Source organism: Lonchura striata, chromosome 6 (genome assembly GCF_046129695.1).
Source record: "Lonchura striata isolate bLonStr1 chromosome 6, bLonStr1.mat, whole genome shotgun sequence".
In the NCBI taxonomy this organism is placed as follows: domain Eukaryota; kingdom Metazoa; phylum Chordata; class Aves; order Passeriformes; family Estrildidae; genus Lonchura; species Lonchura striata.
The window spans coordinates 5,794,404-5,820,505 of NC_134608.1; the positions used below are offsets into that span (position 1 = coordinate 5,794,404).

Sequence of the window (26,102 nt, forward strand, 5' to 3'; positions counted from 1 at the left end):
GCCTGTCTTGACTTTCAAAAGCTGTCCATGTTCTAAGCCAATTGTCCCTTCATCTTTTTACTTTCTCCAGCTCTGAAGAGGTGAATATGAGTGCTGGAATGGTCTATTGATATGAAATAAGATAATTGTGTAGCATGTTCAGTTTGCTGCTGACATAAGCTTTCTGTTGTTGGCACAAAGCCAAACTCTTTTCTGATTGTTCTAGAAAAGCTTTTTTTCTGTGGGTGTTGCTGTTGTCTCTGCCTTTGTTAATTAAGAGGCTGGCTGGGAGTTACTCTGTCTTGGCCTCTGTGCTCATGTTTACCTGTAACCCTGGAAAAGCAATTGGCAAACAACAGGCAAAGATAGCACAGATTTCTTCCAGGTTGCCTCCTTTCCTTTGGAGCAGGCACTTCTGTCTCCCATTAAAGATTCTGGTCAGTCTGGGAGTCACAAAGCAACAGTAGATAAAACTAGATCAGTGCTTAATCAGCTTGCAGCAAAAGCCTTGTTGAATGGAAGTTGCATATTTCTGTATTTTATAAATACTTTCCTCTTCTCTCAAAGATACAATAAAAGAGAGGAAGACTTTCCCACTCTAGATGAATATAATGATTTCTTGGAAGAAATAGAAGAAATTGGTAAGTCTTAATGCTTGAATTTTTCATGTGCTGTGCTTATGAGACAATAAGCTTTTATCTTCTGACTCAGCTGCCTATGAGAATGTCTAAGTTCAGTTTCTGTAATATGGTTTATCATAGTACCAGATTTTTATCTAATTACTTTTTTTTCTGGATTTAATCATATTTGCTGAACCGTAGGACATTGTTAAGTAAAACATTTTATCTGCCAGAGAAAAAAACACAATCCAAAGAGGAAGCAAGCTGGAAAAAAAAGGCTTGCAGGGGACTGTCAATGCTGCACTGGCAAAGATTAAACAAAGAGAGGAGAAATTGAAATTTTCATTATATCCCTCCATTAGCTTTATCTACCATGACAGAAGCCATATGGTGCCTTTCATCATTTTTGCTTCTGCAAGTACAGTAGTTGAAGCAGCTTTGAAGCTGATGGCCTTACATACCACTGTGGTAGCATTTAATGTTTCTGTGCAGAAGGAGAAGGTTTAGGAACAGACGTTGATTTCTTTCTCTTTGGATTAGCTGAAGCAGAACTTTGCCCTTTGGGGAAGGGACAATGTTATCAACAGAGTTTATTTTCTTCTTAGTTAGGGTGACTTGTGATTTATGGTGGAGTGATGGGTTTTGCTTAGAAAAACAAGGATGTGTTCAAAGGAGCAACTCCTAAATGGTTTGTTCTTGGTTTTTATGAGCTTCTGAGCCTTTTTTTTGACCTGGAGGAAGAAGAGGTGACTTAGAGCTTGCAGGAGGGGTAGTAAATGTGATTTGAAGGAAACCGTGGAGATTACACTTTTCCTTCATTTTTCTCAAAGGAGCTCATGCTCCTTTTTTGCACTGTGGTGTCTTGTAGAAATGCATCCAACACACTTACTGCTGTGAGCAATGTATCATGTTTTTGTTGGCATCAGGAGGCTGAGGCTGGGAAACACCAGTCACACTTACATGGGTCCAGATATCTGGAGGAGATGATGTGGGTGTAGCTTTGTTTGTATATTTTTTGGAATGGCATGGGGGAAGGAGGGAATTAATAGAAAGAATAGCCAGAGGATCCTCGAAGAATCAGTGTGCTCATGGGAAGGAAAACTTCTTTTTTTCATGTAGCATTAAATACAATTTCCCACTTAACTGCTGTTGCAGGACTTTTCAACATCTGTAACAAGGGAGTTGAAGTTTTGCCTGAAATTGTCTGAACCTCATGAATTTGTGCAGGATGTTATGATTTTACAACTCTTGAGATTAGGTGGTTACATTGCAAATGGTTCCAAATCCTGTACTGGGAACTTGGTTTTAGAAGCAGCAGAAATCTGGCTGGTCTTAATAACCCTATGAAAAAAAGTTATTTGGGAATAATTATTTTAGCCCTGCAAATGCATAGTGAAAAAGCCTGATGGAGTTTTTAGGAATTGCAGTTAATTACCTGAGAGGAATATCTGAAGTTTGAAGTCCAATTGCATCCTAGTTTGTTCATGTGGCAGCCAGGGTGATGAGAGGAAAGAAGGGGTGCAGTCAGAAGACTCTTAATTTTCACTGTCAGTGAGTTAATTTTTGATATCCCAACTCCGGACAGATCCCAAAGGACAGGTTAGATTCAAAAACACCACTTTAGGCAAGAGTTCAAGCCCTGTTTGCTCTCCCTGGTGACAAAGCCCATTGCACATTTGTCTCCAAGCCCATCCCTGCTGTGGTCCTGGGCAGAATTCCCCACCTGGCAGTGGGGAATTTCCAGTGCATGTTGTGAATGGTGTGACTGAACAGTGTGTTAAAAGTCATTGACTCTGTATGATAATTACACACTTTACTGCTGAGAGGAGTTATTTCATTTTTGTGTGTTTCTGAACTCCCTGCTTGCTTGCTCATGTGGAAAACTGAGCTTCAAGATGGAAAAGAAAGGATGTGCAGGGCAGATTTGCTTTGTGGAGCCAATATTCAGCAGACTTGCAGTAGCTGGTGGTGGTTGGGAAGGTTTCCCCTCTCCTCATGCCCCAAACTTTCAGTTTTTCTGTGAGAGGGTCAAAGTGCAGCTTTACCTTTTGTTTTTTTCTCTTTGCTGGAAGGTTTTGTTTCTGGAGTTGTTGTAGGGGTTTAAATGAAGTAGTTGTTTAGCGCAGACAAAATGTAACATCCTCCTGTATAGGTGTATTTCACATGACCCTGATTCTGATAGATTTTCCAAATATTCCAGGTAGGTCAGCTCCAAAACTAGCCATGGAATGAGACACAGCAATTGCTGACCTCATTTGAAACACATTTCCCTCCTTCATATCAGCTGTTTTTTGCCTACAGACTTTTCCTATTGAAATAGAAGAGTTGGATGGTGCAGCAACATGTGTGTGTGGGGGAAGGTCAAACAAACATCAGGGTAGTCACCTTTTAAGATTTCTATTATAAAAAACAGGTTTTTGAGATGGTTTAGAGTGCAGCCACTGAATAATGCTTTGGGCTAAAATGTGTTAAACAAGGCTTTAAATAAAAACCACATTTTAAAGCAAGTTCTCCCCAAAAGAAAAATCAGTTGGACAATTTGAGAACATTGTAAACACAGTTTGTTGTCATTAGCACTAGGAATAAAAATAAAATGAAAGGGTTAAAACCTGCCTTTGGAAAAGGTGTGGACAATGTCTGAGTGAGTCAGGTCTGTGCCCATAGGGAAGAAGGACCTGGTTAAACCTTTGGGTCTTGTTACAAGTTGCACTTTGTGACCACAATGTGAATTTCTCTTGCTCTTTCTAGTTTTCTTCTTTCCCCAAGTATTTCTTCTTCCCCAGAGTATCTCTGGCCATTTTTCAAGCCCTGTGTGAAAGCTCTTGGAGCAGGACCCGCCTCCCAGCGTGTGCCTGGCACCTTCTGCTGGTACCTGAGTGAGGCCCCCAGGCATTACCGCAGCACAATGGTTATGGGTAATTGCTGCTTTTTAAAAAGCATTCTGCTCCGAAGGAGGCTGCTGTTATTTGTGTATTCCTGTGTCTCCCTGATCCTCCAGGACTTTATGCAATACTGGCTGCCTCTCAGAACACTTATCTGACAAGTGATCCTTGGATAGAAAGGGTTTTGTTATCTGTGATCACTTGTGGGTTGTACTGTTTATTGTTTTGTGGTTTGGTTTTTTTTCCCCCTCTGTGTGTGTATTCTCGAGGATGGTGTTGCTGGTCCTGACACAGGCAATAACCCAACTGGAAATTGGGCACCTTTATCAAAGATCTGTTTCAGTCATCACACTGTTCCAGCCAAAATGGTCTTTCTTAGAGTGATGGGGCTAAGTGATTTCAGTCATTCATTGGTGTTTACAGCTCTTCTGGAAAAGTTGTTGACTCAGTAAAAAACTGCTGAGGATAAATAGAAATAATCATTGATACCTAACTAGACTTTTCTGGCTTAACTGTGGGTTTTCTTTTTGTTTCTGAGGATTATTTTGTTATAGTCCCAGAAATGTTGGTTGGAAAGGACCTGTGAAATTCTTTTCCATCTTTTCTCCCCCTCATTCCACTCCTACCCCTTTTAGGGGTCAGGCATCAAAAGCACCAAGGGAAGCTGCCACAGTAGCATGGGACATCCCAGGCAGACTGAGGATGAGGTTGTGTCTCCTTCTGTAGCACTCTGCCATTCCCAATCTGGGGTTTTAGGGAGATGTTAATTTAGGAGTTGTTTGTAGTAGGATGGGAGGAATGTTCTTTATAATGAACTAATGCTAATAATTTTAAGTCTTAATCTGAAACAGGGAGATTTTGAGGGACTTAGTCCTGTAGTGCAGTGATATTCATTCATACTGCTATGTCTCTAGACAAATTGTTGTGCCATTTAATTAATATTTTGGTCTCATTCTTTTTTATAACAAGGGAAATATTTCTCCATTTGTTGTAGAATTGTATAATGAACGTTGTTGTTTTGAAAAACAGAGAAAGTCCCTGTAGAGGCTGAATTTCAGAACTTGGTAGTTTCACCTAAATAGAATGAAATGTTTCACAAAAACACAATAGTCTTCCTGTTATACTTAACAGATGTCTCAAGGCAAGTCATTTTATAAACCAACCAATGTGAGATGGATAAGTAGATAAATAATTGTTGCATACAAAACAGCTTCTGTTTCTTTTCCCTGAAGGGCTTCAGGCCTCTTATATCGGCTTATGCTATATTTCAACATGGACAAAAATAAGTCTGTCTTCTCTTTGAAACCTTTTCAAACCAGCCATCTGCTTTGCCACTCATATTCAGATCTACACCAATATTTTTTTAGGGTAGGTGTAGCATATGAGTTGGGATTTTTAACTCTTTCTAGTTCTTCTAGTTCTATAATTTTTTTTTTGGAGTGATGAAGTATATTTAAAATAAATTTCTGGCAAAACTCAAAGCAGGCCAAATAAAAAAAGTGCTGCATAGTCCTATGTTAAAGTTTGTATGTGGAGTGTTAGCAACTGTGTTCTTTGGTTTTATAGTTGTTGGGTTTTAAATGCCAAGTAACTTGTGGAGGGGGCAAAGGACAAGAGAGGGAAATAATATCTTAATTTTTTTCTGTGCCCTAGTGGCCCTTGCAAAGCAGACTTGTCAGCTGTATTGTGAGGCTACAATGGCAAGAATTTGTATTCTATAAATATTGATGAAAAGACGTTTGAAGCTCATGAAAAATTTATTAGAAATTATGTTGAAAGATGTTTTGGCTGGCCGGCCGGCCACTGGTAACCATGCAGGGTCAAAGAGCAGCTTGTTTTGCTGGTAGGTGTTTATTGTAGGAGGGAAGATGCTGTTTTCATGCACTAAAAGGCAGCTGTTGACACTGAAGTTGATGGAGGCAGATCCAGGTTACGCTGTTACACTTTCCATTGTTTTGCCTTTTTTTTTTTTTTTACACTTTTTAACACTCTTTTACACTGTTTCCAGTCTTGCAACAAAATCTTAAGTGTTTCCACTCTTGAAATGTGGACTAGTCGGTGTTGAGGAGGAGGTGTTTAGGACCAGGATAATGCTTCTCATCAATGGCTATAGATCAGTATTCTCTGGGACAAATTTCCTGTGGCTGTTCAGGGGGCTGGAAGTTAGAATCTCTGATTGCTGGTGTCCTACAATATCCTTGAGTGACAAAGCAGGATAAAATGGGCACAGCAGAGTCAGCATGGTGTGAGCAGATCTGACTGCTGAGAGGTTTGTGGCTGTGGTTTGGTTCCAGCCACAGCAGGAAAACAAGGGGGGGTAAACGCTGCCACCATGAGCAGAGCAGTGGGTTTTCAGGGTGCCTATGCAGGTGGCTGCTGAAAATTTCCCAAACATTGATGCAGAAATAGATTTTTTTTTTTTTTAGATAGATATATTGCTTCCTGTAAAGTACCAAAACGCACCCATTTTTATAAGCAGTTCTCAATAAAGGTAGACATCTACAAGTGATTAAAACATGCCTGCTTTTCCCCAGTATGAGTTTTGAATCTTAAGCTTCTTGTTTTACTGACCAAATTATGACCAGTTGAACTTATTAAAGATAACTGAGAAAGAAGCAAAAAAAAACAAACCCAAACCCAAACCCTGAAGGTTTCAAACAGCAGTAATTGCAAAACAGAGCTCATCAGCTTATGGCTAGATTTATTTTTAGAGAAATATTCATGATGTTCAGGAGCCTAAAGGCAATTTGGCATCTCCTCATGTACCTGAAGGTGGCATCTGGGCATCCTGCTAGCACAGCATGGCTCATGGGCTATTTCTTTCTTGTGTCGTCATTGAAGAGTTTTGAGAGCTGCTGTGTGGATTTAAGTTGTAGGAAGTGCTGACATTGCCATGCAGCTGCTGTCGCTGCAGAGCCCTGGGCTGATTGTGTGCCAGCATTTTTATATGACACTTCTTCTCTGCCCTAATAGTCAAATATTAAAACTTCTTGTCAGTGGGCAACTGTAGGCTGGAAATTTGGCTGTCAGATCACCATTAATATACTAAATATTTAGACTAAAATAATGTTTTACTAAGGAGAGGCTGCTACAACCAAAAAGTGTGTGTTTGTCACAACATGAAATGGGAAAATATTATGCCTTTTGGAGAGGGAAAAAAACCCCAAAACATTTGGGATCTGTAGCTTGCTTCCAAAAACCAATGGCTTTAAATGGCTTGTTTGGGTTATGGTAGTGCCCAGAGGCTCCAGCTGGGATAAGATCAAGACCTCAGGGAGAAGTGTTGCCTGAAGCTACAGTGTGGAGATACAACAGGTGGTCTGTAGGAGAAGGGAACCTTTATTTCCCTTTTCCTGATTCTTACCAGTGGGAGACCTCCAGTACAGAGGCCCAGTGGTCTGCCCAGGAACAGTAGCAAAATTCAAAAATTCAACTCAGGTGTTGATTCTGAAATTCTTAAAGCACAAACTCAGCCATCTTAGATCTTCCCTCTGAACTGAGGATGGTGGGGTGGGGCTGGATGAGTTCAGCTGGTTCAGGAGCCAGACTGAACTGAAATGTTATTCCTCTTGATACTGCTTATGATTAGGAAAATGGGAAAAATAAAAACAGTTTTTTTTGTTGTTGTTGTTTTTTGTTTTTTTTTTTTTGGTAAGGTTAGGAAGTTCTTGAGCTGTATCTTGGTGAGCAATTTTGCTGCAGTTTGAGGAAATTGAGTATTTTTAATAAGAGCAAGATCATGTGGTGGTTTGGTACTCCTGGAAAGAAAGTATTCCTATTCCCATCTGTACCCTTTTATTATTTCCCTGGTACCCTCTCTGGCACTCAGCCCCTGTGTTGAGCCAGTTCAGGTTACTGGGGGATTTCTCTTGACACTGCAGAGTATCTAAGGGAGTTCTGGAATCAGAGCAGGAGAAAGAGTGAGGCCTGTGCTTGGGGAGAGGGGCAGGAATAAGAGCAGGAATGCAGCAATGAGCTGGGCTTGTAGAGCTGACCTGCATCCCACAGCTCTACCACTTTGGACCTTCCTGTTTCTTCTTACCTCCATTTTCTCCTGGCATTGATGTCTTGATGTTTCCTTCACTGTTCTCTCCTGGTTTGCCAGTCTGGGCTGCTTTTGATTTGGTTTGCCTGGAATCCTCCTAAGTGCTCTTTTCTGCCATGTTACCTGTGGGGAGGATGAAAGAAGGGATATGATGTTCTCCAAACTGAGATTGTTACCCTGATGAGTAACAACAGACTTCATGCTGCTTCCTTCTGTTCCTCTCTAGCAGCCTCACTGGTACAAATGACTTGGCAGTGGTGCTTGTGCCCAGGCTTGGCTTGGCCCTAGTTGCCTAAAACCCTGGGAAGAGAGAACTGAACCAAAACCTCCCAAGTGCCATGCTGGAGTTTCCACAAGATCCTCCTTCCCTTTAGGGTCTGCCGCAGCACGGTCACTGTGCAGTTGTTTCTTGTGGAGGATTTATCAATGGCAGCACAAATTTCCTTGCTGCTCTTGTAGGCATGTGACAGAGCTCTTGGAGGCTTTGAGTGCTCTGTGCTGGCACTGTTCAGTAGCTCTAAGGCCACGGGCATGAGCCCAGCATCCCCTAAGGATGGGGATCACCAGGAGACTTCCCAGTGATAATGGTGTTCAGTTGGAATTCACTTGACCCACAAGTGAACCAGTGACCTAGAGGTGAAGGGCTCAGGCATTGTATCAAATTGCAAATCATCCAAACCATCTACATCTTTCAAGCTGTTGATTATAGAAACTGTTCAATTTCTTGAGATATCCATGTGTAGATAATTGGGAATGTTGTGCTAAACTATGGAGCTTGCTGGCTGACCCTGCTTGCTCATAATTACATGAGATATAGTCTGTCACCATTGAGAGACATCAAAAGAATGTCAGTTGACCTATTAATCTGCAAGCATCTGCAGATTCCTCATAATAAAGGTAATTGTACATTGGTGCCTTTTAAGTTATCAAGTAATGTGAGTTTTTTTTTTTGTGTACCTGAGAATTCAGTCACTGTAGTCTTTGTGCATCAGATATTCCCTGTGAAATGGAGTGACTTAATTTCCAACCTTGTCTTCATATGCCTGTGTTTGGTCTAATTTAATTTTACAGGAATCACCATGTTCTTAGCTATAACTGCTACTTGGAAAGGTCAGTGTTTTATGAACAGTATGATGATTATTCATGTGTATCATTACAGTGTCACAAAATGGGATTCAAGATTCAAATTTTAATCTCCTACAGATGTGTAAACCTATGGAAACTCTTCTGGCTTTTGTTGAAGTGCAGTGACTTAGCAGATTGTCTCTGTCTTTATATGGCATGTTTAAATAGGTTCTGTTACTGCAATGTTTATATTTGGCTAGAAGGGATACAGAGCATAAGAATAGTGTTTCTTTGTCATAGTCATGCATGCTGACCTAATACTTTTGCTTTCTGTCTTTATAATATGTATGCAGTATTTAACTTGACCAACAATGTGGACTTGGAGAACACCAAAAAGAAAATGGAGCTGTATCAAAAGGATAACAAAGAAGTCATTCAGAAGAATAAGCTAAAACTGGTTAGTTAACTTCTCTCCCCTACAATTTTTATTCATTTGTATAAGAATTAAAGGATTTGTGGAGTACTTTCTTAAAACAAATCAAAGCCGAAAGCACTATGTAGAGTTCTTTGTATTTGAATATTGAGGTTGATAGCTGAAAAGTAGTTATGCTTTATTTTGGGAAGGGCTTGAGGAGAGGGGCAGGCAGTAGAGCCTGTGTCTCATACATCACCACGGCATGTGTGCTGGCAGTGTCGTTGGACAATATCCAGGAGAGATGAAGTTCATTCCTACACCAGGACAATCGTTCCTTTCTCATCTGAAGGAAAAAAGGAATCCAGACTCAGACATTATGAAGCTCCCAGGAGAGAGTTGTAAAATTGAGGCAAAACACAGGCCTGGTTTATGCAAAAATCAAAATGAAAGATGTTGAAACAAACATTAAAACTTTTGTTCAAGAGTTGATAACAGTAACATCATGGATATTGTATATATAATCTGTATGCAAAACACAGGGTTCTTTGAAGATTCATTCATTAAATTATGGCTCACATATCATTTTGTCTTTAAAAATAAACTTCCATGCGTTTATTCCTGTAAGAAAAGTTTAATCTGTTAAATATTTTTTCAGCATAAAAATACACATTCTTATCAGTTCTTGAAGCAAAATGTCTGCCCAGAGGGTGACATAACAAGGGTTTGTATTTGTAATCCAGTTGCAGTAAGGACTTGCTTTCAAATCAGTAGGGGTGAAATCCTCACTCCCCTGAAGTCTGTGGCAAAACTCTGAGTGATTTCTTTAGCTCTAGGATTTCACAGGAGGAGATTGGAATCTGAAAAATGTTTGTTTGAACCTCTTCCTTTTAAAGGCAAGGAAATTTCCCTAGGGGTCCATCTCTGATCTGTTATCCTGTCTCTGACACTGTGCAATATCCTCTGCTTCAGAGCTTGAAGAGACCTGCCAAAGCTTTGGCTGTGTGTCTTATTTTACAATGGAGCTGCAGGCTCTGGGGTCACAGTGAGAACAGCTCTGCCTGCAGCCCACCTTCCCTTCAAGGAAGTGGCTCTGACAGCCTGTGCAGGGGCTGTGGGATGCTGTCAGGCAGCTCTGTAATACCCTGTACCCACTCAAGCCCCCAGGACTTCTATTTGCTGTGCTCCACAGTCCTGCTCTGCTGGAGGCTGGCTGCTGGAAGCTGGGCAAGCCTGTGTGAATCCAGACTCAAGAGCTGGAAACATTTCTTTTTTCTTTTTTTTTTTCTTTTTTAACATTTGAAACACTCATAATTTCTTTTTCAACAATTGAAATATAATAATAGACTTTACACAGTGGTTATTATAGCATGATCTTGTCCATAAATTTCCCCCTCTTCTGAAAGTTGAAGTGTTGCTTTTCCTCTCCAGCTCCTCTAAGCAAGTTTTGGAATGTCTTTACTCTGTGTATGGTAAAAAGTGTTCTACTTTCTTGCTTAAACTTCTTATGGCCAGTCATTGTCCCTAAATTCTTGACTTAAATTTTTTCTGTCCACTGTAATAGGTTGCTTCTGAGGGATGTGGATGTTTTCTGTCCCTCTTGTTGTTTTTGTTACCCTTTGCCTGCTCCAGTGTGATTTGTGTTTGGCAAGCAGAAGGGGCCAGAATTGAATGCAGAGATCTTAATGCCTCTTGTAAAGGAACTCTGTTTTCCCATCTCTGCTGGAAATACATTGATCCTAAGACTGTTCTTCTCTTGTAGTTTAGAAAAAAAGTGAAGATCTTGGTGTTGTTGTAATTATAAATTGTTTTTTTAATACGTAGCTATTTATATACAAATTTTATTTATAAAAGCTTGCACCCTGAGTGGACTACAGCTTTTCCAGTGTTTCTGACTTAAATATTTGCACTTCTCCAGTCATAGGGTAACTTGTTGCTTCCTACTTTATCACTAGATGTTTAATTTCACTGGCTGCTTTGTGCAGTCTTGAAATGGTTGTGTCTGAATTCTGTGATGTGAATGTGCATGTTTTCTTGATTAGCCTTTTCTGAATGTGGCAAAACATGATTTTACTTTCTATTCTTCACTTGTAGGCTTGAGATTACTCCTGGCTTCACTGTCATCATTTTTTCCTTCACATATTGGGACTGTGTTTTAGATTGTCTTTAGTCTGGACACAACTCTTGCTGCCTATTGAACTGAGCTCTTCTCTTTTACTGTTTAAAGAATTTGATATGACTCGTGATAATTCTTCCATTTTCCTGTAGTCTGCTCTGGTTTAGGTTTGTTTATCAGTTTACTTATTTCAGACTATAATTTTTCTGGGCTGTTTCTTCAGACTAGGTCTGTCAGCACTTCCCTATAAGTTTTCTTCTATTTCAGTGCAAATTCCAGGCAGTCTTTAGAGATAAATGTGGAGGAGCCTTGGAATGTCTCAAAGACCCCGAGCTCTTCTGTCTCGAAGAACTAACTAAATCCCTTAATTTTCAGACATAAACTCAGTTAGAAATATGGGGATTTTCTTGTTTGTTTTTTTCCTTTCATTAAATGCAAAGAGAGCCCAATTCCACGTGGTTGCTGGTTGGTGACCAGCTTTTCACCAGTGTCACTGCAGCAGTTACAAAATGGAAGCAGCTTCTGTTGGCTGGGTGGCAGGTGATGAGCTCTCCCAGGAGTAACTGAGCCTCACTGGGACCCACTGGCTCAGTCTGTCTGGTGAAGGTATTTTTTGGGCATATTTTGGCTTTATTTAGGTAGCTGTGCTTTATGATGTGACTTTATGATTAGAACAAACTTTACTATGGTCTTGGCCTCGATAATGATCACAGAATCACAGAATAAGCTGAGTTGGAAGGGACCCGCAGGGATTATTGAGTTCAGTTCCTGGCCCTGCACAGCACCACCCTCAAGAATCCCACCCTGTGCCTGAGAGCATTGTTCAAACCCCCCTTGAGCTCTGTCAGCCTTGGTGCTGTGACCAATGCCCTGGGGAGCCTGTTCCAGTGCCAGCCACCCTCTGGGGGAAGACTCTTTTCCTGATATCCAACCTAAACCTCCCCTGACACAACTTCAGGCCATTCCTTCAGGTTTTGTCACTGGGCACCACAGAGAAGAGATCAGTGTCTTCCCCCATGATGTTCTGCTGAAACTCCTTTCATCAATAAATCATCTGTTAAGTTTATAAAATTTTAATTATCTTACAATTTTTACTGTATCTCCTTTTGCTTTAGTATATTTGATGGAGAAGACTTGGAAAATGTTTCTTGTATGTTTTTTCTTGTACCTTCTAACAACCAAACTGACATTCTTTTGATCCACCTTCTTTATAAAATTGTTTAATTTTCCTTATTTTCCTCTGTCTCTGAGCCCTCTTCTGTTTTTTTTATTCTTTCACTGTGATTTTAAATACAGATTACCTAATAGTTTGCACATTAAAAAAATACTTGCCAAGAAATAGATCTGTAACAAAAACTTGTCATTTTGTACTAGTAATCTTTATCTCATGTCACATGACTACAATCCAGGTTATAGGAAAAATTCCTTGTTTTCTGAAAATGTGGTATTTTCGCTGTTAATGCTTAAATACTTAAAGATATAGGCTTCCCTATTAAATATTCATATATTTGTAATTTCTCATTTTTCTTCTACACCACTGATAAGCACAGTGTGCTTTGCAAAGAAGATGCAGCTGGTCCTGGATGAGTGGGATGATCAGGAACAATATAGTGGGATCATGTTTTTGCTCAGCCTACATACATCATTGAGTTATAGGATGTGTGGGAGCTGAGAGGGGCTCACTTTAGAGTGAAAGTGTAGGGAAAAGCCATTCCCTAACATTTAAGGAGTCAGATCTGGCTCCAGAGAGCAGCAAGTTAAAAATCTTTACACTGGACAATGAGGAGGTGGAATGATCACACATAATCACCTTAAAATTCTGCTTTAAAAGGTAGATTTTGGCTGCTTTCCCCTTACCTGGCCTGCCTGGGGTCCCTTGGGGGGCAGTGGAGTTGTGGGGCTGCTGTGAGCTGATTTCTGATTTCCCTCTCAGACGCGGGAGCAGGAAGAGCTGGAGGAGGCTCTGGAGGTCGAGCGGCAGGAGAGCGAACAGAGGCGGCTCTTCATGCAGAAGGAAGAGCAGCTACAGCAGATGATGAAAAGGAAGAATAAACAGGCACTCCTGGATGACCTGGTGAGTAACAAAAGCAGAGGCTTTGAAAGTACAGTAGCATTGACATTCATCTCTATCGCTGCTAACTGCATGGAATTAACAGATCTGTCCCTGTTTCCCTGTTTTGAATGTTTTGTGTTTCCATTCTCTCACCTGTTATTTATTTCAGTGTTGCAAACTGCTCTGGTTTTGGTAAGCTAGGGGCTGGATGAAGACTGCTTCTGGGATTTGTAGACTTAATTGGGCTCTACCACTGTTGGCTTGTTAAGCCGTTCTGAGTAGTGGCTGAGAGTCTGGTGTGTGGAAGCAAAAAGGTCATCAGGAGGTGTTCTTGACTCAGCCACCTGTGCAGTGGAGATGGTGGAGAGCAGTAACCTCATGAGTTATCCAAGCATCCAAGCATTGGTCAGCCCTTTCTCAGTCAGAGCACCTAAATGATTGGTGTTCCCCTTGTATGCAAAAATGAAAAGTTTTCTGCCTTGAGTGTGTCATGTTCTCTTACTGAACTTCTCCTGTACAAGTTGGTTCTGTTGAAGTGAATGAAGCTTGTATAGACACACGGAGCAAAACTCAGACTGCTTTTGGAAATTGTGGTTAATTTACTGATTCTGAATCTGAAATGCAATAATGTGTGGGCATAGAGAAACTCACTAAATGTGTTACTTAAACAAGGTTCACATCTCAATTTTTTTAATACAGATGTGTGTGCAGATGTGCATGCACACACATTCACAGATTTAACACCCATGAGGACAGTCTGTGTACACACAGCCTGTGTGTAACCCTGAGGGAGATGAGAAAAAAGAAGTATGTATGCTGAACATGTGTTCATCTGTCTCGGCATCGTTTAAAGCTGCTTGGCATATCCAAATCATATTTTCTCTCTTATATCAGTGCATCTCACACTAATACACTGATGATTCCTGCTTTGTAGTCTCAGTTCTTATTCAAGATACAGATGCTTTTCTACTTTTCCTGAAGAAGTAGAGTTCCTCTTTGAGCCAGAGCAGAAGGCACTGACATGGGGAGAGGATCTAAGTGAAGTTTAGGAGTTTCAGAGCCTCCTGAAGAGATAGATGTCTTTCTTCAAGCCAGGGTTCCTGGCAACCTGTTACTGGTTTTCCTTTTGTAGACAAAATCAGAGGTGAGCAGAAAGGTTCTTGGAAAAAAAAAGTCAAGCCTGTATCTTTACATCCAGCAATCTATTTTCACTTTAAAAGTAAATGTGTTTACAGTCCACACAATTAGGAATAGGTGGAGAAATTAATAAAAACTCCACTATGAATTTGAATTTAATTTCTCAGAATATGGATTTAGAGTTTCTGACTTTTTAAAAACCTGCTCTAAAACACACTCCTAACTGACTAGAGACTAGTGGTTGATGTGTGGTTGTTTAATTTTTTTTTTAACACAGCATTTGGTTTTACTGGAAACCTTCACCAGGTGGCTTGCAGAAAGAATAGCTATAAATAACCCTTAAAACATGATTAAAATAAGTAGTTTTAACTGTGATTACACATGCATTGCTATTAAAACATACTTTAATATTCTGAAAACAATATAAAAGTGATTTTTAAAGGCTGAGGGAGGAAACTGGACAGTTTCAAGTTGTGTCTCTGTTTCTGAAGGGGCAGTGTCAACTTAAATTTGAGCCAAAACTTGTTTTGTAATATTACTAAGGTTTATAAAACCAGCACTGAAGTGTTTGTGTAACGACTTACAAAGTCTCTGGAAAACCAGCAGTTGTTAAAGAAATAAACTTTTCCTATGGTCTCTGAAATCCCTCTAATGCTGTGCTCCAAATCTGAAAATGAAACTGATAATAAATAAAACTTAATTGAGAAATGCAGCAAAAACCAAGCATAAGCAGCAGCAGTGTAAAGAATTAACAAAAAAAAATTCCAATATTTATGGTTCTGTGCTAAACCAAAAAGGATTAATTTCTGGCTACAGAGATACCAGAGGTAACGCCACTGACTCTGCGGGATTGTGAGAACACAGGAACGAGGGAATCTGACATTGGTTTTGAATCTTCTCCTTTGGATAGATCACCTAGTCTGTCACCCTACAGCCCACTGCTGGATCTTGGGAATTTTTTTTCCCAAGTTTACCTCTGCCACTGGGCCACAAGGAAAAAAAAAAAAAATTAAGACACATTTTTTGTGTTGTACAAGTAGAGATGTCAGGTATTTTCCTTGTCAGGAAATGAATTTTACCTTTGGTGCTGGAATCTTACAAAGCTGCAGATCTCATAGAATCACAGAAATGCTTGGGTTGGAAGGGGCCTTGGAGACCATCCAGTTCCAGTCTCCTGCCATGGGGGGGGAAAACTTCCACTAGAGCAGATTGCTCAGAGCCCCATCCAACCTGGCCTTGAACAATGTTGGGACATCCACAGCTTCTCTGGGCAGCCTTTGCCAGGGCCTCACCACCCTCAGGAAAAAAATTCTTCCAATGTCTAATCTGAAGCTGCCCTCTGTCAGTTTGAAGCCATTTCCCTTGTCCTGCCACTTCAGGCTGTTGTAAAGAGTCTCTCTCCATCCCTTTTGTCAGCTCCCTTCAGGTACTGGAAAACCACAATTAGGTCACCCCAAAGCCTTCTCTTTTCTAGGCTGAGCAGTCCCAATGCCCTCATCCTTTCCTCATGGGAGAGATGCTCCTTCCCTCTCCTCTCCAAGTATTAGATGTGGTACTTGTGGTGGTTTCGTATGGAGCAAAGGTCTCAATTGTGTGCAGGTGTTTGAGAATGCTGTATCCTCTTCAAAGAGCTGATAATTTAGGTAGTCCAGAAACACAGAAAAATGTTTGGTGTTCTAAATGCTGTGCTGGTGTTCTAAATGGGGAGTGCAGGGGCTCCTGCAGAAACGACTGGACCTGGGGCCAAGGCTCCATGAAACCATCCTTGGCTGGGAACAGGGAGGGGAAGGCCAGTGTGAAGAGCTGGAGAGATCAGCAAGGCATCAGGGGGACTCAGGCTCTGCAGGCCACTGGAAAAGCAGTTTGGTCCTTTTTGCCTCCCACTACTAATTAGGGAATTTCTGTGTTAACTTTGTTATAGGTCACCTCTTTTACAATAAAACTCTCACTTTAAAAGCACAATACCCTGTTGTAATTTTGACTTGGAGTCTCAAATGCACTTTATGCATCGCTGGGAGAGCTACATGAGTGTTTTATTTTGGGTTGTTGTTTGTTTGGGGATTTTTTTTTAAATCTTGGGATAGTCTCGGATAATCCAGGCTGAGTAAAATATTAAAGCACTTTCTTTATGTGCTGTACAAACTCTATCACCTGTATACAGAGGATTCTAAGATGATCTCTTGTGTTTTATGGGACTTGCACTCTCCTCTTCAACAGCCCATAATTCTCAGGCATGAGCACAATGGGATTGCAGCACATGGCAGAGGAGCAGGTTTTCCTTGGACTGTGGCATAGCTTGGAGCCAGGCAAAGGCGTTAAAGACGTCATATCCACACTTTCACCAGAACCTCAAGGGTTTGGAGACAAGTCTTCCAGAAATTATTGTGTATAACCAGCTTTGTTCATAGTGTAGACACTTTGTTTTCCCATACAGAAAATTGCTGGTATGGATAAACACAGGGCTGGAACTTCCACGTGTGTTAATAGTTAACAGAAGGGCTCTGTGCATATTCAAAAGGACAAACAATCAGGATGTGGTGCCTTGCTGGCACAGTGTGGGTTTCCCACAGTTGTGTAATCTGGTTACTGGTCATTGTGTGAACTCCTGGGAAGATGGTTAAAAATTTCCTTCCTTGAATCATTTTATTAGAAATGCAGTGAATATTTAAGGAGCATGAACAACAAAATGAACAGGAGAATGCTTTCCACTCTTCCCTTGTCCCCCAACACGTTAAATCTGGTGATTGAAGGAATTCAACATCCTTAACTTCTGCTGACAGCAGACAGCACATGCTGCTGCATGCAGGTTAGAGATGTACAACACTTGAAAGAAGCAGACTCTAAACTAGTGCATTTATGGCCCAAATTTTCTCCAAGTTTTTCAGTAATTAGATGTCTCTACAATTTGGGTTTTTAGTATCTTCTCTCCCTCCTCCCAGCTGATCACAGAAATGCAAGTAGGATCCTGTGCCTTAGTTGTTGTACTTGTGATTCTGGGCCAGATCTTGCCTTGTGAGATTTTTCTGCTTTTATCTTGCATTCTAGTGGTAAGGCAAAGGGAATGCAATAAAATATAGAAGGGAAAGAAGACTGGAGAGTGATGTGAAAAGTCAGTGTACAATGTGACTGTTCCTCATGATCACTTCAGAGGATTTCTCTAGGTACCATAAAAACAGCAAGGCATCTTGTGACATTAAAAACATCCAACTTCTTACCTTGAACTGAATGATTTAAAAAAATCACAGTCCTGTTAATAAAATCTGTTTGATTTTGTGAGTAACAAATTTGCTGTAACAGTATTTGCTTGGCTCTTAGAAACAGAAGTAAACGTGATGTGTGAGGGCCTTAGGAAGAAAATACTGTGTTAGAGCAGTCCAGGAAGAATCTGTCTGAACTTCTTCCCTGCTCTCAACTTCAGGGTAGTTCTAGCCAGAAATTCTCAAGGATTTCTGTGTGCATGTAGATAGTCACATTAGTCTCTTAGAAAATTACTTGGCCAATAATTTCCTGACTCTCTCAAAAATGCACTTACATATATGTATGTTAATAATCATTCTGTCCTGACAGTTTAAGTAATTCATTTGCTTAACTATTCATTTTACTACTTTGTGTGTGTATATATATATGTGCGTGTATATATATATATATATATATATATATATATGTGTGTGTGTGTGTATATATATATTTAAAAATTGGCTGGCTTCCCTAAAAATAAGTTGCTGAAGGAGAAAATAAATATGCTGTTGGTTGCACTTACAATAGTGCCATTGTGCAGAGCAGAGCAAGGATCATTTCCAAACGGCCTCAGGTGAAATCTAATGGGAAGCAATTTCAAACTGGTCTGAGTTCATTGGTAGAAAGAATGTGTCTTAGATAAACATCTGATCCAAGTTATACTACTCAGTATTATTCCTTCTCTGATTAAGTTCTAATTTTTTTTTTTATTTTAATAAATATTGTTGCATTGCCCAGTTGGAATAAGGAGCCTGTTATATTGTCTTTAATGTGGATTCTATAAAAATGGTTGTTTGCAGGTTACTCTGATTTATGGGGTTGCTGCAGCTTTTTCTTATTACTGAAAATGATCGTTTTCTGTAAACTGTTTCTGAGGGAGAGGATACTTGGCATTCTCCTGTTCTAGTGATGGCCTTGCAGTCACAGCTTGCAGTTTAGAAGAATATGCAGTGTTAATTAATATTTGTTTTGGTCTAGGACTCAAATTTATTCCTCATATGTTTACAGGAGAGCTCTGATCTTCCTGCCTCTCTGCTCTTAGCTCAGCATAAGGACAGATCTACTCAGCTAGAAATGCAGCTGGAAAAACCCAAACCTGTCAAACCAGTCACGTTTTCCACTGGCATCAAAATGGTAAGATTTGCTTGTTTGGTTTTTTTAATGTCTTTCAGAAGATCAAGGATTTCCTCATGAAATTCAGAGGTTGTTTAAACCTCAGTTGCATGTTACATGAAATAGATTGTTCTCTTCCCATTACATAAGTTAATTAGGAAGTAATTGAAGAATTTCATCATTCCGCTAGTTGGAATATTGTGATGACCCACCCAGAAGGGTCATCACAAATATATGGAACATTTTCATTGTGTAGTTGTCAAAAAACAAACTATACCTCTTTCCATGTGAAGTTGTGGTGTCCTTGAATTATTTTTCTTGTTTGTGTACCAGTTCTGGAAGTTGAAATTTTTGAAGTTCAAGAATCATCTGTACTTTCTTCAGATTTATTTTGAGCACTGGAGTAATCTGTGTGAGACTGACAATCTAGAAAATTATACCAAGGTTAAGGATTCAGTTCTCATTGTTATTTGGCTCTAGGAAGCAACAAGTATTTTTACAAACGTGTGGCAGCTGAAGATCTCTCAGCATTCCTGTTCTGTGTAATGACATGACACAATTACACATTAGCCCATGTACATAAATGTAAAGCTGGGGATAGGAGCACAAGTGACTTGTCTTTTCTGCACCTTGCTGGTTTTCTGCTTTGTATTGTTTTAAATATCTTTTTAGAGTTTTTAAAAATCCACTTTTTTTAGACTTTGTATTTTAGAATTGGTAATGGTAAACTGAATGTCTTGAAAATAGCCAACACTCTTTACTCTCCTCAACAAACGAAGAAGTCAGCAAAGCAAAAATCTGTGCATCAAGCTAGTTTCCTGTCAGTAATTAATTTATTTTTGCCATTAATATTTGTGCTGTATTCATTATCTGTTAAAGTGTTCAGTGTGGAATCATTTGCAGCTTATTTTTCCAAAAGCAGTGTCAGTTTTTGCAAGGCTGTGTGGATTGTTTTCTTGTTTTCCTGTGGTGTAAATTGATCTTCTTCCTATTTCTTTTAAAATCTAACAGTTTGGGGGAGAGTGATATGATTTGTGAGAGATTTTCTCTCTGTGTAGAAAAGCCAGTGGACAGAAAATGCCTGTTGTTCTGCTTAAAAATACTCTAAATGGCTGTACTTTTTCTTGCTGTTAAAATATATTGTCAGAATTTCTTAAAGCTGTGGCTTTTCTGTGGGAAAAGGAAGAAGATCAGCTTATGGATGTTATGAGGCCAGTGGAAGTATTTTCTACTTTTTAAAAAAAACAATATTAAATGCAGTATATGCTAGTGGACATTTGAGATCTGCAGCCCTAAGTAAATTTCATCCAGGAATGGTGAAAGACTTGGATGAAGAGATTTCCAGCAGCAGGACATTTAAATTGTAATGTTTGGAATAATAGGGGATATGCCAGATAACTAATTTCTAATTCATCAGTGTTCAGAAAATGTAAATAGATAAATAATTTAATTTGTTCAATCTCAGGAAACAAAAATTTCCTCATCCTGACTGATCTTAGTCCTAAATGGAAAAAGATCTGTTTAATTGTACTTATTTCTATTAATGTCTTTCAACAGTAAAGTTAAGGATAGAAGCATTTGAAGTTGGTGACTACTATTTATGGAAAATGGATTGCATCAAAAAGTTTTCACCAACAAAATTGCAGGTTTTGCTTAGAAAGATTAATGTTTTCTTATTTTCTTTACAGGTGCTTGACATTAAAAAAAAATACAAATTCTATTACATGATAATAACAACATTGATATTCTGCACGATAAATAAAGGAAGTGTCTAACTTTTTGTAATTTTTGAAGAAGTTGCTTTCCCAGCCTGGGAATGTTTCTGTGGGTGTTCTGCTAGGAGGCAGCTCAGTGCTTGGAAGCAGATGTTGAATTTCTGTGGATGATGTGCAAATTTTCAGTTTACATGGCTGCTTTGACAAACTGGCCTCATTTGAATTAAATGTATTTTAATAAGGCTAAATGCAAAATGAGAAATAGAAGAGTAAATAACAGGCTCTGGGAAGAGGATTTGGAAGTTTAAGCAAGTAAACCAGTCTGACCCTCAGCCACAGAGTCTGTGGGGGCTTTGGGTATGTGAATAGTCCAGCAATAAATAGGAAAGGACTTCTCCTCCTGAATGCAATGTTGGGAAGAGTTGTGGACTGCAGAGTTCTGCTGGCTGCATTTTGAGTGCAAAAATCAGAAAGAATGCTAAGAAGAGCCACAGAAGTCCATTCAAAGGCAGAAAGATCTGTTCTGTGTGGAGCATTCTGCCTCTGGTTTAGGAGGTGGTTCAGGTTTTACACTGAGTACCTCCTTAGCACAGAACATGCCAGGTCTGAGCAGTGCATCATTAAATGTAGCAAGAACCAGTAACCTTAGTTAAACAAGTACCATCTAACTAGGAGCTGAAGGAACAAATAGGACCTAAAGTTCACACAATGTTCTGCTGGTTAATTGGTCTCACTGTTAAAATTGCCTCTGGAATGCAACAAAATCTCAAATTCTTGATGTTTTCAGATTAAGATTAGGATTTGTCTTGGAAAGTTACTGTAGTTATCAGATGCAAGTTTGCTGGCCTTGGAGCAGGGTTAGTTTTGTGAAAAGCAATTCTGCTCATTGCACATGATCCATGAAGGTGGGTTCTAGTGACAGTGTAAGGTGAATTCCCACCTGGCACTCACCTCAGGACATGCTTGTTTGCCAGGCTGAGTGTTTTTCTAAGAACCTGAGATGCTCAGTCCACTCCTTTTGCGTGGGTGTCCACGTGAAGTGGGTGGAGCTTTTCTTGTGCTCTTTGTAGCTGCTTTGGCTTTGTTCCCCTCTAAACCATGGGGTTCACTCCACTCCTCTTGGTGGGTGCAGCTGTAGGGGAGTACTGAGAATTTCTTAAGCAATGCAATTCTAATTAATGTTCTGGCACAGGAGTTCTTCAAATTCAGGACATTTGTGTGAAAAGTCTGTTTTATGCCCACTGTCAGAGGCTTAGCAGTGCACATTTAATTAATCACTATGTATGTTCTTCCCCTGAGCTTTTATTTTTTCCTAATAGTTTGGCCACTGACCTTTTCTGATGGGTGTTTGCCTCTAATTTTGTTTCAAAAGAAGGGAAGCCAGATAGAGCTAGCTGAGCTGCTGGCTGATCTGGAGCTGGTGTTTACACAAAGGCTATGAAAATATGCCACTTGTGACAATCCACTGGGGTTTTTTCCAGCTTAAACAGAAGTGTTTTTCCTTGATCAGAGATGTTCTTCTGCCTGACTGCTAATCAGACATGTTTCTTGGTGTCTGAGATAGGAGCATGTCCATTCTAGTCTCCTGGGCAATGCTCAAGGAAGTTGGCTCATTTAAGGTGTCATATTAATGCTGTGAGTTCCTCTGCTTGCAGGGGGAGGAGGGAATGTCGTGTAAGCTAAGCAAGAGCATCCCCTATAGCATGAGACAGACAAATAGCTCATGGGGACAGGGTCTCCTTCAGTTTTCCTTTTGTGAAATTCCTTTTTTCCCCCCTTCCTTTCAAGTGCAAGCAGTTTTTCCTCTGTAGTCTACTCTTCAACTTCTTCAGTAAATTCTATCCTCTGTGCACAAAGCTTATATTCCAAATCCATCAGTTTGATTTACCTCTTTGAGTAGAGGGAGACAGTGCTGCCAGGCTTTTTTCCTTATCATGTTCATCATATTAAGAAATATTTTTTTCAGCACATCTGAATATTTTAGAACAGTCTTACTAAATCCAATCTCAAATCAGGGTAAAGCTACAAAAGAAGCTGTAACAATCTTAATTGCTGCAGTAGTGCTAAAAATGAGATTTCTTGTCAATTGCAGTACTTCAGACTTCAGCAGCTGTCAAAAAGAGCACAGTTTGAATTAAATGATGTTTTCAGCATTTCTAGGGCTTGTCAGGAGGTGCAAAACAAGGTCTGGCAAGAGAACCATTCTTCTGTTTCTTGGTGAATGTAATGACCATTTCTGGTTGTCAGGTAGCTTTAATGTGGGGCTCATTTTAGGGTGTAAGAAAGATGCTCCTATGCTCCTATATATTGCAGACAAATGGCAATTTGCAAATGCAACAGGAATGAATTGTGTTACATGAATTTAGTTTCCTTCTTATATCTCTAGTGCTTATAGTACAGTAGAAGGCTTTTCTAGGTCTGTGCTTTACCTCACCATGGTGGTTCAAAAGTGCACAGAAGTGTGGATGTATTTAGCTCCTCCTCAATTTGTTCAACTGAGAGCAAAGAACCTTTGAGTCTGTGGCTTAGCTGTTTCTATGTTTGTAGAAAATCTGAGTGCCTTAGACTGGCTCAGCTTGTGCCATCTCCAGCACATTTCGAGCTGTGTGCCTGTCCCTTTTCTGTTCCTTCCAGTTCTGTAATGCTTGTTTTCTTATTTTTTAAGAAAATAAACATTACAGAACTGGAAGGGCTGTCCTGGACTTCCCCCAGCCTCCCAGGACACTTAGCCTCTAGTGATGGTATTTTTGGAGTAATCTCTGAAGTTAAAAACTCAATTACCTCTAATTAGATTACTCAAAAATGATGGAAAACAACATAGGTGTCCCCTGGTTTGCTCCTGCTTGGGGGAGTTTACCTTCTTGCCTTTTATACCCAAATACCTCAGAATTAAGGTAATGCATCATTGACCTTGCAATTCTTATAATTTTTGTTTTATTACTTAATAGCAGTGGGAATATTTATTAATAGAACCATTAGCGTGGAGTGCTGTACAGGCTTTATCATTACCAAGATGGTCCCTACCAAAGTGAATTTGCAGTTTAAATAGATGTGTCAGGGAAGGAGGGGAACTAAATGCCCAGAGGGGATGTTCTCACCCAGGATTAGCCAGCAGAGCAGTGGAGGAAGAAGGAATAGGATCCAGCCCTACTAAATTCCTAACCTCGTGGCTCTTCCGCTGAGCCGGGCTCCATCTCCTGTCAACAGCACCCCTGAATGGCAGCGAATTAAGAGTGAAATATCTGCTCCAGCTACTGCTTCCCTGTCCAGCTCACAGCAGCAGTGTTAAATATAACTTTGTGGCTCTGAATATTGCCCAGATTTATTCCAGTTCTTGCAGTTTCAGGTTATTAGTAGCTGGATGCTGGGGAGAGCAGTGTGCAGCCTGGAGCAGCCAGAGCTTGCATGAGGGAGCAGTCGTAGAACCAATATTTCAGAGGAATGGATTTGTGTCAGACACAGGATGTCTAGGACACCTCAGGAATGTGTGTTACCACTAAGCTGCACATAACAAGTGTTAGGGAAGAGATTTTGTGCAGTCTTACACTTGCAGTATTATTCTGAAGGGAAATAACGTTCTTATTTTACATTATGTGGAGCTATTTCTTTTAAAACATTGACCTCATCAGCTCAGGTCAAATTAACTGTTCTTTATTATTGCCTTTTCCTGCAATATTGCTTCCTGTGCAAACAACTGCTCCGCGGCTGCTCCTGTTTTTCAGTCTGTTTCTTTTATAGCTCGTGGAGCAATTATCCAAAATCCTGTTCCAAACTCAAAAAAGTCTGTCAAAATAGCCTTTTTAATCAATTGTGCTCCTTCAAAGTTGCTTAGACATATGCCAGGTACTCTGAGGTAAGTGAGGTGCATGTCACACTGTGGTTTAGGCTACAGCTATTCTGCAGCTCCTGAGGGGGCCTTACTTTGCCAATTCTTACTGCTCTGGTTTGCTTGGTTGGTTTGTTGGTTTTGGTGCAGTGTGTTTTAGTGTGTGTGTGGGGGTTATGGTGGGGTTTTTTTTTGGGTGCTTTTAGTTTTTTCCTGAAGTTAAAAAATAAAGCAATCAAGGCTTCCTTCACTGTTAGCTCAGCTGGTCTATCTTCAGACTGAAACTGTTCAGATGGAATTGATTTCTTTGAGATGAATGCCAGTTTGAGTTTAATTGGTGTTTTGTTTTTAATCTTTGTTTGGCTCATACCATGCACATTTCTTTTTTACAGCTGGGTGGAATATTTCTCTCTTTGCAACTCTTGGTAGTTTAGAATCACAGCAAAATTACAACACTTACTTTCAAGAGTAACTAGTGTATTCAGGCATATAGATCCTTTTGTAATAGGCATATTTGTTTAGAGAACATACATGTAAAGGTAAAATTTCCAGTGGCACTGAGAATTCTGTGTCTCTGTGCTTGTATGTGGTGGCTGTGTCCCAGCTCAGACACTCTGGGCTCGGTGTTGGTGCCAGGGAGCAGAATCCCTTTCCAGAGGAAACCCAAATATCCCAGTCAGGGGAGTCACAGCACTTTCCAGAGGGTCTCTGGATGGAGTGCTCAGGTAAGCAGTGTTCCTGCCAAGCAGCTTCCCTGGAGCAGAGATTCACAGAGGTGCAGGTAGCCCTGGGACAAGTGAGATTCTGCAGTTGCTAAGCACCATTTCCTGATTCCTACTTAGAGTGTACATTCCATATTGCTTTAGCACTGAGTTTTTGTCATCAGTAACAGTGTCTTGTTTTTAACAATGAGCATTGATTTGCTAAGGAGGACACTATTTCTGAAAAGAAGAGAGGAAAAAGAAATCGTGGCTGCAAGATCTTTACCATTTCTGAGAATATGTGGATATAGAATTCAAATATATAAACTGAGGGACACCAAATATGCTGGAAGATATAACTCAGGTTAGGACTAACATGCTGGATTTAAAAAGGGATCCACAGTCCTGTTACCTACCTACTGCTCCCTTAAATCTCATAAGTTTATAAATACAATATGACTGCAACTTCCGAGTAGCTTGATGGAAAATGATTAGTAGTAGTAAATACATTTGTCATACTAAATCTCTAGCCTTCTGTTTAAATAAAGATGTTTTGTTAAGAGTCAAGCACATACATGCTGAACTGTGCTTTGAGTTTCTGAACTCTGGTTTTGAAGTGTATGCCAAATAAACTTTATTTAAGTGATCTGTCATCAGAATGCTTCCTGTGCACTCCAGCCCATGGACTGAAGTCTAAAACATTAATTGGGTTCTGGCTTTACTAAGTAATTACTGTTATATCAAAGTGCATAAACATTCAGCACATGATGTTGACTTAATGAATTTTGTTCCTTATGTTGGTAAGAAAATGTTTCTGGAGAAAAAAAGGCAAAGTAAATGACAGTATTTGTTATTTCCCCTCCCTTCATTTGCACAGCAATGGCCTTGGAAAAGGAGACTGTATTGTGAAAATACAGTGCTATGTCTCCCCATAGCTCTCTGCAGGATTTTAGTTTGGAATGCCTTAGGAAATATGCTGTAGTTGAAATGAAGTTGTTTGGTGGACAGACAGAATCAGAACTGCTTGACTTGATTGTTTTTTATGGTTGGGCTCTCTGATACTGCTCTGTTAAAATAATATTTGTTCATTTGCTTTAAGGCTCCTTTACATGGCTAAAGCAACACATGTTTATGTACACATATTAGTATAAATACAAATTAGACCCATAAGTTTGCACAGCTGTAATGACTGGAATTTAGT

The 26,102-nt window shown here is 39.9% G+C and overlaps 1 protein-coding gene across 1 annotated transcript in view; it reads left to right on the forward strand.

Annotated features, from left to right (window-relative positions):
* The window catches only part of MNAT1 (MNAT1 component of CDK activating kinase), a 117,840-nt gene that overhangs the window by 35,135 nt on the left and 56,603 nt on the right, over positions 1-26,102 (forward strand). Inside the window, exons 3-6 of the mRNA XM_021554535.3 lie at positions 547-620; positions 8,945-9,048; positions 13,053-13,193; positions 18,555-18,680. Of these exons, the coding sequence (XP_021410210.1) occupies positions 547-620; positions 8,945-9,048; positions 13,053-13,193; positions 18,555-18,680 (445 nt within the window). The remainder of the gene's footprint in view (positions 1-546; positions 621-8,944; positions 9,049-13,052; positions 13,194-18,554; positions 18,681-26,102) is intronic.